The sequence below is a fragment of the Neopelma chrysocephalum genome, unplaced genomic scaffold (assembly GCF_003984885.1).
Source record: "Neopelma chrysocephalum unplaced genomic scaffold, ASM398488v2 Primary Assembly neopelma1_96737, whole genome shotgun sequence".
NCBI classification, from domain to species: domain Eukaryota; kingdom Metazoa; phylum Chordata; class Aves; order Passeriformes; family Pipridae; genus Neopelma; species Neopelma chrysocephalum.
Window position 1 is genome coordinate 1,672,316 of NW_020925381.1, and position 17,839 is coordinate 1,690,154.

Genomic DNA, 17,839 nt, shown 5'->3' on the forward strand with positions numbered 1-17,839 from the left:
CTACCTGTCCCTGACCCTGGGCAAGAAGGTGGAAGACACGTTGCCTATTCTCCTACTTCTGCAACTGCTGCTGACAGCTGAGAGTCACTACATCTTACACAGCTCTAGCAAGAACTGTCAGAATTTCTCCAAAGGCATCCCTAGGACAATGAATTAGGCCTTTTCAAAATGCTGAGAAAAAAAACTTATATAGCAGACAAAGAAGCACTAATGATGAATACCTGCCATGCAGATGAAATGAGGCCACAGGAATGAATGCCCCAGAAGGTGCTCTAAGGAAATAACAAAAGCCAATTAGTGCTGCATATGTCTTTTCATGGGGTTTGGCAAAGCTGAGTACTTACAGTGCTTTACTGTGATAGCTAAGCATCAACAGTGTCTGTTCTCAATAACTTCCTTTGAGGTAGAGAAAGAAAACTTCTCTAGTTGTAAGACTCAGACAGATTAAGGTTGAGAATGATCTGTCTAAATGACACCTGTGATGAATCCCTTAGGATCACTGTGACACCATATTCAGGATCCCCACAGCATGCACAGACTTTGCCATTTTGAGAAACTGACTTTTCCTGTCCCAGGCAGAAACCTCCTTCTTTGGACACAGGGTGCTTCTCCACTGACTCCACAGTTGGTGTGTCTAGTTTGGAGCTAAATGTATGCACACCAGATGCCTACAGCCAAACAGGATGAAACCCCATACCAGGGGCTGGCCCAAAATCACACATCTATTGGGACAACAGAGTAGAGAGCAGTGATACAGCGTGATCCTACCTGCTTATTCTTTGTCATTCCTCCTCAGCAAACACCCTTCCAATTCTCCATAATAAAACCTACAGGAGAGACATGTGAGGTGTCTCTCCAAAGGTAGAAGATTAAGATTTCTCTAAGAAACGTTTAGCTAATTCTCCAGGCACCAATATATTAAATGCCCCTGTGCCTTTTTTTAAAAATGTTCTGAGCCTGACAATTACCATACATACCTCATCCAGCTGTCTGCAGTCACAAGCACTATAGTCTGCTCTGGCTCACAGCTTGGGTTTTCCTTTTGAAGGCTATGGTGTCATCACCTCAATGCAGTTTGAAAAGCAATACTGCTACCACTCCTGAATAAGCCTAAGCTTGTTTGGGTGCTGTCTCTTTTATAGATCCCAATGAAGCAGTATTCCCAGCCCCTCTCTGAGTCCACTCACTTCTGCCCTGGTTGTGACATGAATGTTGGCATGTTCCCGCCCCATCGTTCCTTCATAGCAGCAACAGGAGATGACTGTCCTCTATCCTGCCTCATCCCTTGGCACTTCACCCCTAGATCTCTTAGGAATTCTGTGCTTTCAGAAGGAACATTTTTTAGCATATTTTTTTCTTTTCACATTACTTCAGATTACTGCTCCCTTTTGCTCTCATGAGTTTATCTGCCTTCCACTTGCACTTTCACAAGCTTGCAGTCTTCCAGTGTTAGTGTGCAATCCACCTTACCTTGTGTGGCAAGATTTCAAATGTCCCAACAGGTAACCTCTTCTGCATTTCTTTATGGAACTGCAGAAAAAAATAGCTTGTTGGCCTATTAGGAGCTCCTTGTAAAAGTGTCCAATTGTTTTCTCTGAGACTTTCCAGCCTTCCTTGGCACAGAGGCTAACTATTATGTGTATCAGAGAGAAAAGTAATTACAACCTACGTCTAACACACAATGACATGTTTTCTTGTCTCATTTCTCACCAAAAGGCATAAGTTTCTCGGTCACTGCCTCAAGCATGGAGAGCTGTCGCTCCCTTCAGTGCATGCAGTTTCACTGAAATTTGAATCCAGTTGATGTGCTTCTTTCAATCACATCATTGACAGTCATGTAACTCACTGCATGTAACAAAGCTGTGGTAGAGGGAGCACCAGAAGTTTTTAAAACAATCCTTCTCCAAGTACAAATTCTTTTAGCATGAAGAGCAAACCACAGAAGAGTTGCCTTTCGCCAGCACTGCACTAACTCCATCTGTCTGTGGCTACTTGCCACTGGTTTAGAGAAATAGCATTTTTCCACAGGACAGTGTGCACTAACACAGGTTGTAGCTAGATCTGCCTCTTTTCATGACATATCTTCTCCTATATCCTGTGTGCTTGTACTTTCTCTATAACTCATCCCATTGTATCACAAGCACAACATACATCTTCCAGCCCGTGCATATGACTTATGTATGTCTTATGCATCACAGTTTACCACCCATCCCAATATCACAAATTCACCTACTTGTGAAGCAGTCAGTAGCAACAAATAAATGTGTCTTTGGCCAGTATGTATACTGCACTTTCTATTTTTCTTCTGACTGTCAGTCTGCCAAAGTGCTTGTGAAAGAGTACTGCAAGGTTATAAGTGAATAGGGATGGATAAATATTACTGCTAGAATAGATTACACCTCACATTTCAAAGAATAAGGCCACATAGGATCTATCTGCTTATCACGAGGAATCTGCAGTTTAAGAGTGCTTACTGGGTCTTATGGGGGAAAGAATGCAATAGGACTATTACAGAATCACCTGGACAGAAGGTCCTCGTGTCAGCCCTATCCCAATCAAAATTGCTACTGCTGTCATTTTTGCATAGTACTGGGTATCCATCACTGATGCTAATGTCAACATGAGAGAGTAGAGGTGCCATGAGATAATTCAGCCAAGAATTTGTTTTGCTCTATTGAAAAGTAGTGCACAGTAACTGCTGCTCAGGTTCAGATTCAAGTTCCAGTTAAAGGAGTTAAAGAGAATCTGATCCCAGAAAGTAGAAATCGTATTTTCTCTGTTTCTTAGGATAAAGACAAATCCTGCCCAAAGATGCAGGTCTTTAAGGGACTTTTGAGACCAAGAAAGCATTCACCTTTCCCTTATCAGTGTTCTGCATTTCTGTACACTACTCATCTGACTGAAAGAAAGGACAGAAGCGTAGGAACCCCCTGCTTGTTTTATTCCTCCTTACACACAATTAAGCCAAATTGAAAGATTTTTATTCAAAGAGTCTGTTGTGGTTATTTTCTTGAGCTAGGAGATCAGCCAACTGCCAGCAACGATTTGAGTACTAAACCCAACAAATATGTTATTTTATTTCCCCTTGATGCTTTGGGGAAACAGGACTGGACAGAGGTCAGAGCAGTGTTGAAAAGCAAAAGGCAGTTGGGATTCACACCCCCAAATGCCAGTTTGCTTTAAAAAAGTAAATTGAAATGCATACCATCCAGGCTCTTTCGAAAGAAAAAAAAAAAGTACAAAACTTCCTGTTGGCGCCTGCTTCAGAAACAATGTAAACGTGATCAGCTCCACATTGAAAGAAGTCTACTACCAAAGTGCACACATACACATCAGCAGTAGTGTGTGCTAGTGTGGGTGCATGTAAGCATGCATGAGAGTAAACACACATATGCACATATTTGTATAGTCATCCAACCAAGGATCTCTATTTCTCTGTGTGGTGTTACGAAAAAGGTGACAAACCTTTGAATTTGTATCACAGTAGAATGTTCCTACCCATTGTACAACCCAGTGGACTGAAGCAGAATGAGAAGAAAGTAAGAGAAACTGAGATGAGATGAGATGAGATGAGATGAGATGAGATGAGATGAGATGAGATGAGATGAGATGAGATGAGATGAGATGAGATGATGAGATGAGATGAGGAAAACTGACATAAAAATATCACAGTCCTGCAGCCTTAGAAGGGACAGAGAGGTCCCTCAGAAAGGATCTCAGGTAGAGCAAAAACAATGGAGGCCTCATACTCCCTACAAGGGTGTTCAAGCTGGTGTCGCACAGAGTGGTTCCACAGACTCAGTGGCTCTGCCTTCCCTAAGGCAGGAGTAGGGCTGCCAGGGACTATCAGAGCAGCTTAAGACTGATGGCAGTTGAGAACATCAGCCAGAGCTTAGAGAGTTGGAGATGGACAGGTGGAAGTGAGAGGGCAGGTTACCAATCCTTGAAGAAGCATCCTGGCAAACAAGTCCCAGAATGGTGTTAATGGCTCGGGTCCCAAGTCCCTGAAAGCATGTAAACAATTCCTGAATAAGGAATCCTCTGAAGCAGGTAACCACGATATCAGCCAGGTGCTGAACTGAAGTGCATGCTTTGTTCACAAGCATGGTGGCTATTTAAGCATTTCCTCCCTTTTGCCCTACAGCATCATTACAAATTAGATTTCTTCCCCTGAAACTGCAACAATAAAAGCCTCTGCTTTACAATGTTATTCCAAAGATGCAGAGAAATGGGTCGTGACACCTTCAGCTGCAGAGCTAATCCATCATAATGCACCGTAGCTCATACAAATTGCTGCCCCCGGTGGATAATGGCAAGCATTTCCAATTGTTCCCAGGTGGCTAATATGTGGCAATGGTTTGTAACCTGCATATACTGGACCATCACAGCTGCTCCACTGAGTAATCTTGCTATATTGATGGATGCTCCTTTTGACCTAGAACACTGAACATGTTTAATAGAGAAGTATTGCCACCAAAATCATTCTCTTCTCTTCCTTTCCTCATCCCCAATTTAAAGGTCAGAAGTAAAATCAAGTTCTATCAAACCTGTCTGGTTTCCTCATTTTTGGAAGAGGTATTTGTGCTTTCATCTGACAGCTCAACTGAAATATTCTGTCCTATGCCAGTGGAAAGGATGGTTCTGCCTATTAACAAGCAGTACAAAAGTGAAATGACTCTCACACCCTTACCAGAAAGTGTGTATGTTCTCTTTGTGGTTGAGTACACATCCGCTGATTTCTCTGTCCCCAAACCTAAGATCTAGCTATTCTCTGAAATATGATGACATACTGTTTATTTTTTTAAAGTTGCTTTTAAATTTAATCTTTAAGAGAGCCCCAACTGCACAGAAAATAGCCAACCGTTATCATGACACTTGATACTGTGTTATGCATCTTAATGTCTTTCACGGCTGAGGACAACCCCATTTTCAAGTTCTGCCAGATACCCCTTCAAAATTATTTATAACAAAACAAACTCACTCCAATTACTTAAATGTGTGTGTGTGTGCATACACATATTGTGTATATACTTCTGATAACGTATGAGTTATGGATAGTTTAAGACCCCAGCCCATGCAGTTTTTAAGTCTGCAACAATCTTTTATCTGACTCCAGCAGATTAAGTTGACCCTCTACTTTGTTATTCATTCTCCCCTTTTTAGAAGCCTACTAGTACTGAATTTCCCCCATCTTCTATGTCCTTTTTTAGCCTCCCTTCCATACTACTTGGCATTGTTAACAGCCTGTAATTCTCAGTGATCTTTTGCTTACTGATTTTAAGGCTGAAGGGACTGTTAATCTGTATATTCTGATCTTCTATATGACCCAATCCAGAAAAACCTCACCCAGGTACTTTCACAGTGGACACAGTGACTCACATTTAGCTAAAATATTATCCAATAAGCACTCTGTAATAATCCAAGGACAACACAGGACAAAGAATTCACCACAGCCTTTCTGTGATAGTGTCCTTTGGGTGTCAGTATTGTAGAACTGAAAGGGATGGCTTATTTCCATTTTGCTTCTTCCTACCTTCACTTTCTGCCAGCACTTTCTGATTTTTCTCCAACATTTTTTCATAATTGTAGCATATATTTAATCATTTTCTTATATACAACTATGTGTATTTCAGGAAAACTACGTGTAGTAGGAAAATATAACACTGTCTATACTGAAAATTCAAACAAGAGGCTTTATTAGGAGGAAGAGAACCCATTCTATGGTACGCTGTACTCAGATCATTCTCATACCTTCTCCCAGGGAACAAGACATCAAGGCACCCAGTCATTTCATAAATAAATATAAGACGAGGCAATTAAAGTACAGTTTGAGCCAGATACGCACTCATGCAACTTCATGAATGGTTGAGCAAGAATAACTGGACAACTGTTCATTGATTTCCACTAATAAAGACAGCTGAATTTCCAGCTGTTGTATTTCAACATAGCACTGTAATCCTCAGAAAAAAAAAATCACCCACTAGTTCCTGATGGCACATTGATGAAGTTTGACCTCCCATTCCTCCTCAGGCATATTTTTATTTCAATGTGTTCATAAAATACTTTTGCAAAGACACATGAAATACTACACACAGACAGAAATCATCATCTGAAAAAATAGGAGTGGAAATGCATGTAATAGCTCTACAGGAAGGGAGGTCAGGCTTACTGTGAATATATTGAATATGATTTCCTGTATTTCTGTAGGAAAACAAGCATCATATAGGCATTCAGAAACAGGGCTATGGCCAAGATAACCTTTGAATGCACCCTTGTCCTCTGGAGTCTGTGTACAGTGTTGCATCACACGATTTGAATAGAACAATTTAAAAGAACCCAGAGGATCAGCGAGAGGAATCCAGCGAGGAAGAAAAGAATGAGCTGGGGTAGTTTCACCTACAGAGGAGGGACATAGTCTCCAGCAAGGCAAAGAGCTATCTCAGGATAAAAAGGCATAGCCTGTTCTGCAGTTTCACAAAATGGGACAAAAAGTAACAAACTGAAGTTACAGAAAGGAAAAGCCAGACAAGACATTAGCGTAAATCCTGCTGAAAGTGAAGATGGAAAAGCATTGGCACAGATTGCTTGAAGATGACACACATCTCCATCACTGGAGGTTTTAATAGGCCAGACAAACACCTGCCAGAAATAGCATGGGTGCACTTAATCCTGCCTCAGGCAGACACATGGATTGATGACCCCTTTAGTCCTTTCAGTTCTGCTCTATACATAAGTGGAATCAAAAATGAGCTAATAAGGAAGAAACACTGCAGTCAACCACACTTACTCTCCCCAGTGAGTTCCAGATCACATTTGCTTGAATACATTTTTTTGCTTGTATACCAAAGATCTTTTATCCAGAAAACTTCTAAAGTATTTCACATCATGGCAAATTACAGCTGTAAATGCAAATACGAGTAATATGTGGGGAAAGATTATAATATAGCCCCAAGGTATCATCTGGAGTCCTATCTGCTTATCTTATTGACAAAAGTTGGGCTTCTCTAAATTGTCATTGAAATGTCTTTTGACCTTAGCTGCAAATTAAGATGTATTCTTTCAATTTAGAAAATCATTGTCAATCATTAGGATTGAAGAGCTGAAATTTTTATATGATTTTCTTATGGCTCATAGGGCAAACCACCATAGTTGTCTTGCCACTGTGTCACTCTTCCTAAGGAAAATTTAAAAATTGGGGGAAGATACAAGGATGGATAAAAAGGGGGTTGAACAAGAGACAAACCCATTAAAAATAGATTTAAGTAGTTAGAAAACACAGAAAGACTGAGAAAAAACTCGTTACAAGTGGCCAAGCTTATTTCGTCCTGGACTCGGACTAAAAACTTGTTTAGCGCTACTGCAAAGTGAAATGTTGACACACAACATATGAAACTCTGTCCCACTAGTTTTATCTGGGTTCTCCTAAGAAATGTCTCTAGCCTATTGGTGGTAAGCAGAAGTCATTCTATAGTGCCATCTCCCAGATAGCTATACCTAAAAATGTTTTATCGGTTTTGCCCTTTGTCAGAAAGACGAACCAGTGATGGCGATGTAAGAAAGCAGAGAAAGTCATACAAAATAGCTGTCAGCATCAGGCAACAAATCAGCAGGACTAAAGACAAAGCCACAGGGCTGGTTTTATTGGTCTGAATATGTCACCTTCTTGTTTAGTAGCAGAAATGAGAATACTGTTGTGGTTTAGCTGGCAAACCATTAATTGGCAACTTATGGTAGCCCTCCAATTTCTATTCAAACCTAATCACAGATGCCAGCAAGCAATGTTGTTAACAGTTCTGCAGACTTGCTTTTGTGTACACACTAGCACTAGTGAGACTGTATCCATGACATATTGTCCTCACATTGTCCTGAAAACAGAAAAAATGAAAATAGCATTCATTCCTATTCTCAAGGCTAGATTATATACCTGGTTGAAGGCTCCGAACAAGTTGGAGTAGTACTACTACAAGTAGTAGTTCAGTGGCTTCGTATTGTGCCTTCCCTTGTTACTTGGTGGTCATTTGCATGATTTTATGCATGATAACAGGAACACGCATAATATGTTGGAATACAAGTACTTTTTTAATGTTGAGCATATAGACTGAAAACAACACAGCTAACAATGGAAACATACCATCAGCACTGAGCAGATGCAAGAAAAGAGCCTCTTCTCCAAAGGCAAACATCAAGGGCATCAAGTGGTAGAAGGGCACTGGCTGTTAAATTATCTCTGCATGTACTTGCAAGAACTGAGTAATACAATGATAAAAACAGTATTACTCCCAATAAGTGATTCTTAGAAAAACTGAGGCATTTACAACACCCAAGTTATAAGTACGAGGGTGTTCACTTAAGTAAATCCTTGTGGGAAGGAAAACACTCATCCTTTCTGATTTCTGGCAATGGCTTATAGCAGAAAACTGCAAATGAAGACATTCATTTTTTAATGGGGCATTTATTGTTCCCCAGAAAGGCTCATGCACTTAACAGAAAATCAAATTAAACCCTGGTACATTACTAAAGTAACTTAATTAATATAATTTATTTCACATGCCAGATAATAAGTGGGATCTCAGGTGTTCCTGTTATATGGTAAACAGTTCAATTTAACTTATTTTACATAAATCACCATTGTAGAAATACTCTAAAAGCAAAAATAGATGGAATTTGTATGTTCTCTTTTGTTGTTTTGTTAAAATGTGTAAATATCTCAATTTTCACACCTCATCATTTATTATCATAAGATAAATCCATTTTCATCTTCACGTTAAAATGTGTTCTAAACTATTTGCTTGGACTTGCCATACATGAAACAATAGTTCCCTCTTCTGGACTAAGGTAATGTTGCACTCAGGGGAGAGAAATTTCTGCAGAATTCAATTCTGATTAATGTTTAGAGGGGTTTTCCCTAACTGAACAACCTTACAGTAACACGAAAAGCCTTAGGGTCTATACACAAAGAATTCAAGTACGTAAAGAAAGAGAGGTGAAGAAATCAATGAAGTATTGGATTGTGCGGTTTTACATTTGATTTCAGCTGAAGGCACTGATAGCTACAATAGATGTAAGTAAGGATCTGTCACTATTTTGATAGTGAAACATGAATTCTATGGAATGCATTGATTCCCAAACACTCAGGGTTTTTAAAAAAGTACTACAAATCACTGATCTGGAAGGAGGAGCTTATTTTAAACAAGCGTTTAATTCAAGGTCTTGTGCTTTTGGACCTGAACATTGATTACATAACCAAAGACCAGCTACAGACTAAATTAAAAGTAACCACCCACTGAAAGAAACACTAGACAGAGAAATAAAGCAGAAAAGTCTCAAGGGCCCAAATTCACAGAACCAAATGTCCCCTCAAAGACACCAGTCCTTGTCCCCACCTAGAGCAAAGCAATAGGAAACAAATTTGCAAAGGAGCACAAGGACCTGAAAGTAACTCTAGTTGTCTCTCAAGTTTCAGATTTTTGTTTGTGAAAAGCAGCCCAGAACACTAAAGTACCAGTATGGAAGAGCCAAAACATTTGGGGCACCTGCAGCTGGAGACGAATGGCAGGTACAGAGGCAATCTTGTGAACAGATGGTACCAAACTCTCCTCCGGAACAACACATCCAGGGAAATTCACACTGCAAGCTTTGCTTCGGAGACCTCCATGATTCTTGCCTTGGCTGGCAAGGAGAGTCTGGGAAACCTAATGGCCTCCACAGAGGTCTCTTTGTGCCCTGAGGAAAGGTGAAGATGGGAAGGTGTGAGAGGTGCCACAATGGTTGTCAGGGCAGCCTCATCTCAGTCTTCTTTCCTCTGAGGGGCCACAAAGAGAAGAGACTATCTGGTAGGGCTGCCTCAGTGGAGACACCAAGCACTTGTACCCCAGGGGAGAGGCTGTCCAGGAGTCCATGAAGCTCAAGGTCAGGGTGGCCCCCAAGGAGGAGACAGTTTTCCATCCAGAGTGGGGCAGGATCTACAGTGGGGCTAGGACGTGAAAGGGCTCTGCTCCCAAAACAGCTCTTCCTCCCTCAGGCGGTGGGCATTCGGGTGGGTTCAGAGTGCACAGATTTATAGACTGGCCTACTGAGGTGCCCTGGGGGACACTGTGCCCCGATCAGCACCACCAGCGAGCCTATAAGGGAGAAGTGGAGTCCATCACATACCTGTGCACCTCAGGTCTCACTGTGGCACTGCAGTCACCCTTCCCGTGCCAACAGTGCCTAAAGGCAGGCTCTGAGCAGGACTTCGCATCAGCAAGAAAGACATTGCTGGCCTGCACCCAGGACTGATAGGACACACAAGCTGTGATGCTATGGCCACATCCCTGCCCCCTCCACCTATGTCCACCTAGATGGTAAGGATCAGCTGCTGCAGAGCTCGCTGCAGGAGAGGGCTCTTATATCTTGTATTTGAACCTCAGCAACTGTTGACCAAAATACCCCTAAACAGAAGTTGCTCAAAGCACAGCCCTCTCTTTGAAAAAAAAAGTGCCCCACTGAAAGGGGCGAGGCTCTGTGGAGGTTCACATGGAGCTGGGGAGAGTGAAAGCTGTAACTCCCAAGTCCAGCTCTAGAGCTGTAATACAGCAAATCAGTTTTTCTAAAATATCAGAAAATTTTATTCAACACTCTGTAAACTTTGAGTGTTCCCAATGTATTAGAAAACTTTCCCAGAACCTGGGCAGACTCCAGTAAGACCGGCAGCAAAACCAGATATGCTTGACTTCCATTTCTTCTGAGTTCGATTTGTTAAATAAATGACTGCAAAAAGCCACAGTGAACTTTACCAGGGAACTAGGTGGTGGCCAACCTTTCTGCCCTGAGGTCTAAAAGATACTGTTTCAAGAGACACATACTCCCAAAATCAGTAACCCAACACCTGCTTTGTGATATGTAATCAAAAACTCAGCTCCACGCATATAAAGGAGCCTGGGTCTAAAGGAACTACTTCTATGGCAACATGGTCACCTTTAGTTAGCTTAAATGGCTCAATAGTCAGGTTCTGCTCCTTTCTGGTGTTGAATTAAGATGAATAGCCAAGTATGTCTATCACATTTGCCTTCCAATGGGGAGAGAAGCACATATTTTGAGTCAGGTTTTTCTTTATATGTTCTTTTTATGAAAGGATCTCAGACACCTGTTCCATCATTGTAAGACGAAGCATGACACAGTGATTTTGCTCCTTTCCAGTCATGAGTGGAACTGAAGTTCAGGTTTCTTCACTCTGTATTACTGACACTTCCACTGACTGCATCTGATTTTCACACTGGCTTTGGAATGTTTATGTTTTTTTAGCCAATCTTTCTCACTGCCAGAGACTCACAGAGCTTCCTAAAGAATCATGACATCCTTCTAGGCACAAGGGTCAGGGCCAAAAGTGCTGTAAGTACCTGGGTATGAACTGCTATGATTCACTTCTGTGGCCCTAAAAACACGGATTCAATCCCTGTATGGGCCAGTCACTGAAGAGCTGGACTTGATAATCCTCGTGGGTCCTTTCCAATTCAGAATATTCTGTGATACAGCAACTATATCCTTGTTCACCACTCTTCTCAGAGCACTCTTCTTCAAGTATTCTCATCTGCCCCTTTTTCATTGCGCTTCACTTCCACTTCCTTCAATGTGTATTTAGCTTGAAAAGGTTTGCACTATTAATTTCACCACCACTAAAAGCAATTGCAGCTTTGTGAGCAAAATTTCTGGGTGTAGAAAACTATGCAACGTACCTTAGGTAAGACTGTGGCCAAACCTTTAGAACATCAGTACATTCACAGTGCCTCCTTTGAATCTATTTTCAAGCAGTTTCAGCAGCAATAGAAAGTAAAATGAGTTCCTTATTTTGCAGGTCTCTGTAAATGCTGCTACTTCCATCACTTTTCCAACTGGGATAAAGCATCTTTGCTCAATGTCCTTGTTCATGAATATAGTGCTTGAGCATAATTTCACTTAAATATTCCCAAGGAAGCTGCCTCACAAATCACAATGGATGTATTAAACATACTTTTTGTTAAAGGCTCGGGTAAATTCACATTAAAAAATTCTGTAGGATCAGCTTTGTGAAAACTGAAGAGAGGAATCTGTCAACCCAGGCCCTGGCAAAAAAAAGATTCCTACAATCATCAGGCTGCACTCTCCAGCCTTATATACACATGCTAGACTTGCTGCTAAAATGTACCTGAACATTTTGCATCACAAGGAGATACACAGAAACTGACATAGAAATTCAGCTTTCAGGTTATGTTCTGGGCTGCCCAGTACAAGCAAGTTTTGAACAGATTGCAGTGACCCCAGCACAAGTGCTGAGATCCTGCTCTGAAATGGTGCTGCAGCATGTCCAAGAGGCAATTCCTGACACTGAGACTTTGCTTCAGTGCCCCCCTGCAGGTTGCAGCCACCCTGTGCCACGGATGGATGCTGCCCAGCTCAGGGCCAACAAGGGTGACCCGTTGCTTCTCACTGCAGGGCAAATGAAGAAGCATCATCTCCATGTTCTCTTCTGCTTACAACTCTTGAGCACACCAAGGGTACAGCCTCCTAGGATGAGAAACAAGTTGAGAATGACAGCTATTGTCTAGGTTTGAGTAGAGTTTATTTTCCAGTTGGCAGCTGGCCTGGAGTAGAGGGTGAAGATGTGATGTGTTATGGCTCTAGATCCAGCAGGCAAGTTAACACCTCAGGGCTGTGTTTCCCTTTCTCTTTTTTGGTTTTAGTGGCCAGGATGGCAAGGTGCTTGAGGCTCTTCCTCTGCCTCCCACACTGACTAGCCCACTGCTGCCTTTTTCTAGGCTTCACTCAGAGCAGTGAGCCTGTGGTGGCCCCTGAGGAGGGACACAATTCCTGTCCAGCCACCCTCCCCAGCAAAAGGTCCCTTACAAGGCAGGGAGACCAGGAGGTCACAGTACCCTGATCACATGGCTGGTGCACAAAGTTCTCAGCACAGTCTTTCTCCAACAATTTCCACCTTTCTTTGTTCCTAACACTGGCCTAACGTTACAAGAAACATTGAAAAGTTACATCTCGAATGCAGTCGAGAACATTTCCTTGCCCAACGCTGTGACTGATCAACAAACTGCTACAGAGGAAGACAGCTCAGAGGACATAGGCACAGGCTGTGGCAGGAGAGTCTACCCCTGATAAGACCTAAAATCCAATACAATGCAAGCTGTCAGCTGCTGGAGTCAGGGTGCTGTCCTGTTAAAATATGCTAAGACCATCCTGGTTCACCAGACTTCGAATACACACCCTACTATTGAAAGAGGATGTGACAGATAAGCTGGTCTGCTGGTTTGTAGATCCATTACTAGCAGTCAATCACTTTATAGTATAAAAGTCCAGCCCCATCTCATACAGTTAGGTTCTTCTGACATAAGCCTTCTTGGGGTGTATGTGTGGAGATTGCTCCCTCGGGCTGGTGACGTCCCCCAAGGTTACTCCTCAAGGTTGAGAGAAAGAGATCTCCCCATGAGTATTGATATGGGTGAGTTACATCAAATCTCTACGTAATAATTATTCCTTTTTCCTAGCTTCAATATGTTTCAATAATTGCTTCAATATAGTGCAGTCCTATCCTATCTTATACTGTACCACTAGTAGTTTCAGCTTTTATATCGTGCAGTAAATAATTCTGATTAAGATCTTTTGTCTAACCATTTGTATAAAATAGATTATTAATTTTATATAAATATTCTCATTTTGCCAATCATTAAAACCTGTGGGACAAGAGTTGTTCAGTCATACCTCTATAACTCCTTAAACTGAAACCGTTGATGTAATCTGAGGCTAGGACTGGATTTAGCTGCACCTAGGGTCCTCTCTGAGAAGGGGTTTAGAAAGCAAGGGAGTCCTTTCTGCACCTCATGACTCAACAGCAGGGCTTTCTAATAGATTTTGTCTAAACCTTCCACTGCCACCCACAACACAGGCAATGGTTCTTCAGATTCTCACCATGGCTACCATGTTCATGGGAATCATAACAAAACAAAAACAAGAAAATGAACTTTGAAGAGACAGCTATGGACTTGAGCTGGCTTCTGCCCTTGTATTTCTTCCTGGTGATTGGAGATACTCAGCATCACAACGGTGAGAGAGACCAGTAATGGGAATTCCATTTGTATCATGATCCAACTGGAGGTTGCAGTTGCTATATTGCACTTGTATTGTCAATGCTGCTTTACTCTGCTGAATTAAAATCCTGTCTAACACCGCATGTCTTCAAATAAGTAAATTTGGTATTAACACATTATACCCTCCTCATGTGGAAAATCTAAAAGGGCTTGGTCAGAGTGTATTGCACAAGAGAAGCACCTGGACTGCAGGACAGCAGGAAACACCTCACCACACAGAATGCGTCCAGGAGGGCTGAGTTTACTCAAGACAACATACACAGCACTTTAGCACAGAACAGTTTGAAATGGCCACCCATTTGTACCATCAAGGGCAGACAGAAAAGATATAAAAATACAGGCCCATTGCATAACACTGTGTACAACCTGCCTACTAATGTAAGGCCACTTACATTATTGCTTGATTCAAGCAAAAGAGACAGCAGATGATACTCCTTTCTGACCTTGATTCAGCCTAAGTTTCAGTCACTTCAACAAGACAATAATAAAACAACAACCTTGCATGTATCAAAAAGTAAAGCTCTAAATATATTTATTATTCAGTTATATTTGCTTTTCATTGCACAAATTTGGTTTTTATCCCCATGTTTTACAGTTTTTTACAAAGCTGTCACGAGTTTTAGAAACTGTTAAAATGATCACTTAAGACTATTTAGGCACAGATCATTAACCCATAACTCCATTTTCTCCATTTTTTTTTTCATGTGATTTACGGTTGCATTTAAGCTCCAAATTGAAATACATTTGACAGTCCACACTTTTACAGGCATACTGCCTGAAAAAGAAGATTTGATTAAATAGTCTCACCTTATCAAACGTTTCCAGCAAAGCCTAAAGAAAGCAACTTCTTTTCCAGAAATGCTGAAATCAACACAACCCTAAGATAAGAACCATAGTGGCAAACCATTCTCTATGCTAGTCAGTCATGGAATAACAAAGAAACAGTTCTCACAAGGATTTAAAAATCCCCTGTAAAATTTACTTTAACATAGAAATAATTTAAATAATTTATTCTGTATGAAAAAAACAAGCAAAAAAATGCAGCAAATAAAACACATATAGTGAAAGGATGTGTCATATCCCCTGGACTATTGAGGCTGTGTTGAGTGCTCTCCTTTCTGATAATGATTTCTTGAAAAGCAGCGTCATATCTCTTGTGCTACCTTCTGTGAAAATGGCTTTGAAGTTTGAAGCTGTCAGGACTGTTCTACATAGCTGAAAAACTGTAAGCTTTTTGATTTCTTAACATAATTCTTCTCTTTGGTAAGAGAGCCTGATCACTTTTGGTGTAAGATTCATATGTTTAGATTAAAGCTCTGTATCTGGGGTAAGCTGTCTTTGCATGTAACTGTATATTGCAGAGTGTTCCCAGGACACAGGGAAGTCCATTCTAGATGATCTGAAATGAGCTGAAGTTTCTTCCAGCAACTTTGTTATTAATATATTATTTTTTATAAAAAGAGTAATGTTAAATAAGTGACCGATGCTAAAGGACTCTTCCTGAAGAATATGAACAACAACCTCCTCTTCTTAATGCTGCAGAAACAACAATATTTGTAATTTTTTAGCACCCACGTCTATTGTTGCTATTTAGAAATGAGTAAAATATTTTTGAAAACTGGGTGAAGAGTTTGCAGCAGAGCAAAAGTCTTCATGTGATTTCTATATAAGAGCAATTAGTGCCATGAGACCTTGCTGGCTATTCCTTTCAGGGATAACCAGGGGGGCATCTCACATGAGCACAGGCAGTGCACAGCCTTTAGTCCCCTTTGATAAGGAGCCCTGTTTGTGGGTTTTTCTGAAAATGGAGGATTTTTTAATTTTTATTTTATTTTATTTTATTTTTTTTTTTTTTAGATTTTGGGTAATCAGTAGGCCTCAGGGAGCTAGCAAGGCATAGTATTCATTTCTATGTGCCACAACGGAGGTGCACAGTTAACAGGTTAAACAGCGGTTGCTTGCTCTGCTTGGGTTTAAGACATCTCCGTAAGGTCTAGCAGAGAGCTAGAGAGCTGGTGCTGAAGGGCACAGGTCAGTGTGGCTGCAGGGCTTGGGGAGCCAGAGCAGCCCGGGAGGATGCAGGGGGCTGCACAACACAGCTGGCAAGAGGGACCCTGGCTGCAAGGATGGGACAAGGTGCTGGCACCTGGGAGCTGAGGAGGCAGCAGCTGCAGTCAGATGGACAAGCAATACTCCAGCAACCACAGAGGGCTTTTCACGACTAGCCACGGCCCCGTGATCTTCCTGTGGTTGACGCAACACTTCTAGCACCATTGCTGAAAGGTTGGTAGTGGGTTGGGGGTCCAATTCCCCCCTCATCCTTTTAAACCCTCTTGGCAAATTCCCCCACTGTCAACACCATGCAGCTTTAAATGTTGTTCTCACTTGCCTGAGGACCCCCAATTGACTGCAGCTAGTCTTTGGCAGAAGGAGGAAAAGAAGGCCACTGACCCACAAGACACAGAGGTCTTTCTCTGGAAAGAACTAGCCCACAACACCACCCTTTGAAGTGGGACCTCCAACACCAACTAGCCTTTACCTACCACAAAAAGTGCTGGCCGTTGGCACCCCCAGCACAGCCTCCCACTCAGAGCAGGACTATCCCCAGCACGAGGTCAGGGCAGCCACGGCTTTGCCTAGCCACCTGGTGCAGGGCCAAGCCATGAGGTGAGAGGAGTGCCTGAGGATCACTTAGGAGCTAGACCTGCCGTGAAGCTCGGCTGCAGAGTGGCCTCCCAGGGCAAGAGGACAGCAGCCACAGGAGCCACACTGCTGCATCGCAGCATGGGAGAACTGACAGCTGCCTTCAGTCTCCCATACCCCTGTGGAATGGCAGCAAAACAGATTGCTCCTAGAGCTTAACGTGTAGCTTCTCCAGGACCGGAAGAGCAAGATTTTCCAAAGTCTCTTATTGGCATTAACACATGAGCTTCTGACATCAGTGAGCGGGCAAGCGAGGGGAGCTTGAAGAAGTGCAGTAAATCCATCAATAACAGTCTGGTGATGATTAGGGAAATGTGACCACCACAAGCCAGGGAAGTCCATGCTGCCTGAAGCATCAATTTTTCTCCCAGTAAAAAACCTAGGAGGAGTTATTGGCAGCAACTGGAATCTCCTCCGGTTGCCAGGGGTGCAAAGAGCTGCAGGCCAGCACTTTCAGTTACTGCCTGTGTCTGTGCAGAGGTTTCTGATCTTCAGCTCCAGCTGTTTAATTTGAACATCTCTCTGGATTATCAACTCACGTAGTCTACGGATCTCTTCCTGTTGTCGGTAAAACATCTGCAAAAGCTGTAAGAAAAGACACATTTTACTTCCTTTACACTAAGAAAACACAGACTTAGCCTGACAATGTCACCAATCCTGTCACATGACATCTGAGAGAAACAGCATCTAAAGAGGAGGCCTTCAACCAACAGAATGAATATCAGCAATGCTCCTGTTGTCCACTAGGTTGGGTTAAAAGTGCAGGTGTTTTTCAGCACCATTTCATCTCCTTAATTTAATGGGAAAAATCAGCAAAAACAGCCTTCATACCACTGATCACTCAAAGAGAGCCTACAGAAAGTATCTGGAGTCTAAATTCCTGAGTCCGCTATATCTCCTTCTCTGACCTTGGGCAAGTTCTTCTACTTTTCTTCCTTTTTTTCTGATCATGCTCTGTCCTCTCCAGTTGGGACTAGCATGGCCTTTCACTGTGCATGCAGCAGAGCACCCAGTTCTGCAAGGGC

At 42.1% G+C, this 17,839-nt stretch overlaps 1 protein-coding gene across 3 annotated transcripts in view; it reads right to left on the reverse strand.

Moving 5' to 3' along the window:
• Window positions 1–14,812: 14,812 nt before the first annotated feature.
• LOC113981730 (coronin-2A-like) overlaps window positions 14,813–17,839 on the reverse strand; it is a 58,741-nt gene continuing 55,714 nt past the window's right edge. For all 3 annotated transcript variants that reach the window (XM_027709293.1, XM_027709292.1, XM_027709294.1), the window contains one exon: window positions 14,813–17,399. In XM_027709293.1, coding sequence (XP_027565094.1) covers window positions 17,268–17,399 — 132 coding nt within the window. In that variant the 3' untranslated portion in view covers window positions 14,813–17,267. The remainder of the gene's footprint in view (window positions 17,400–17,839) is intronic.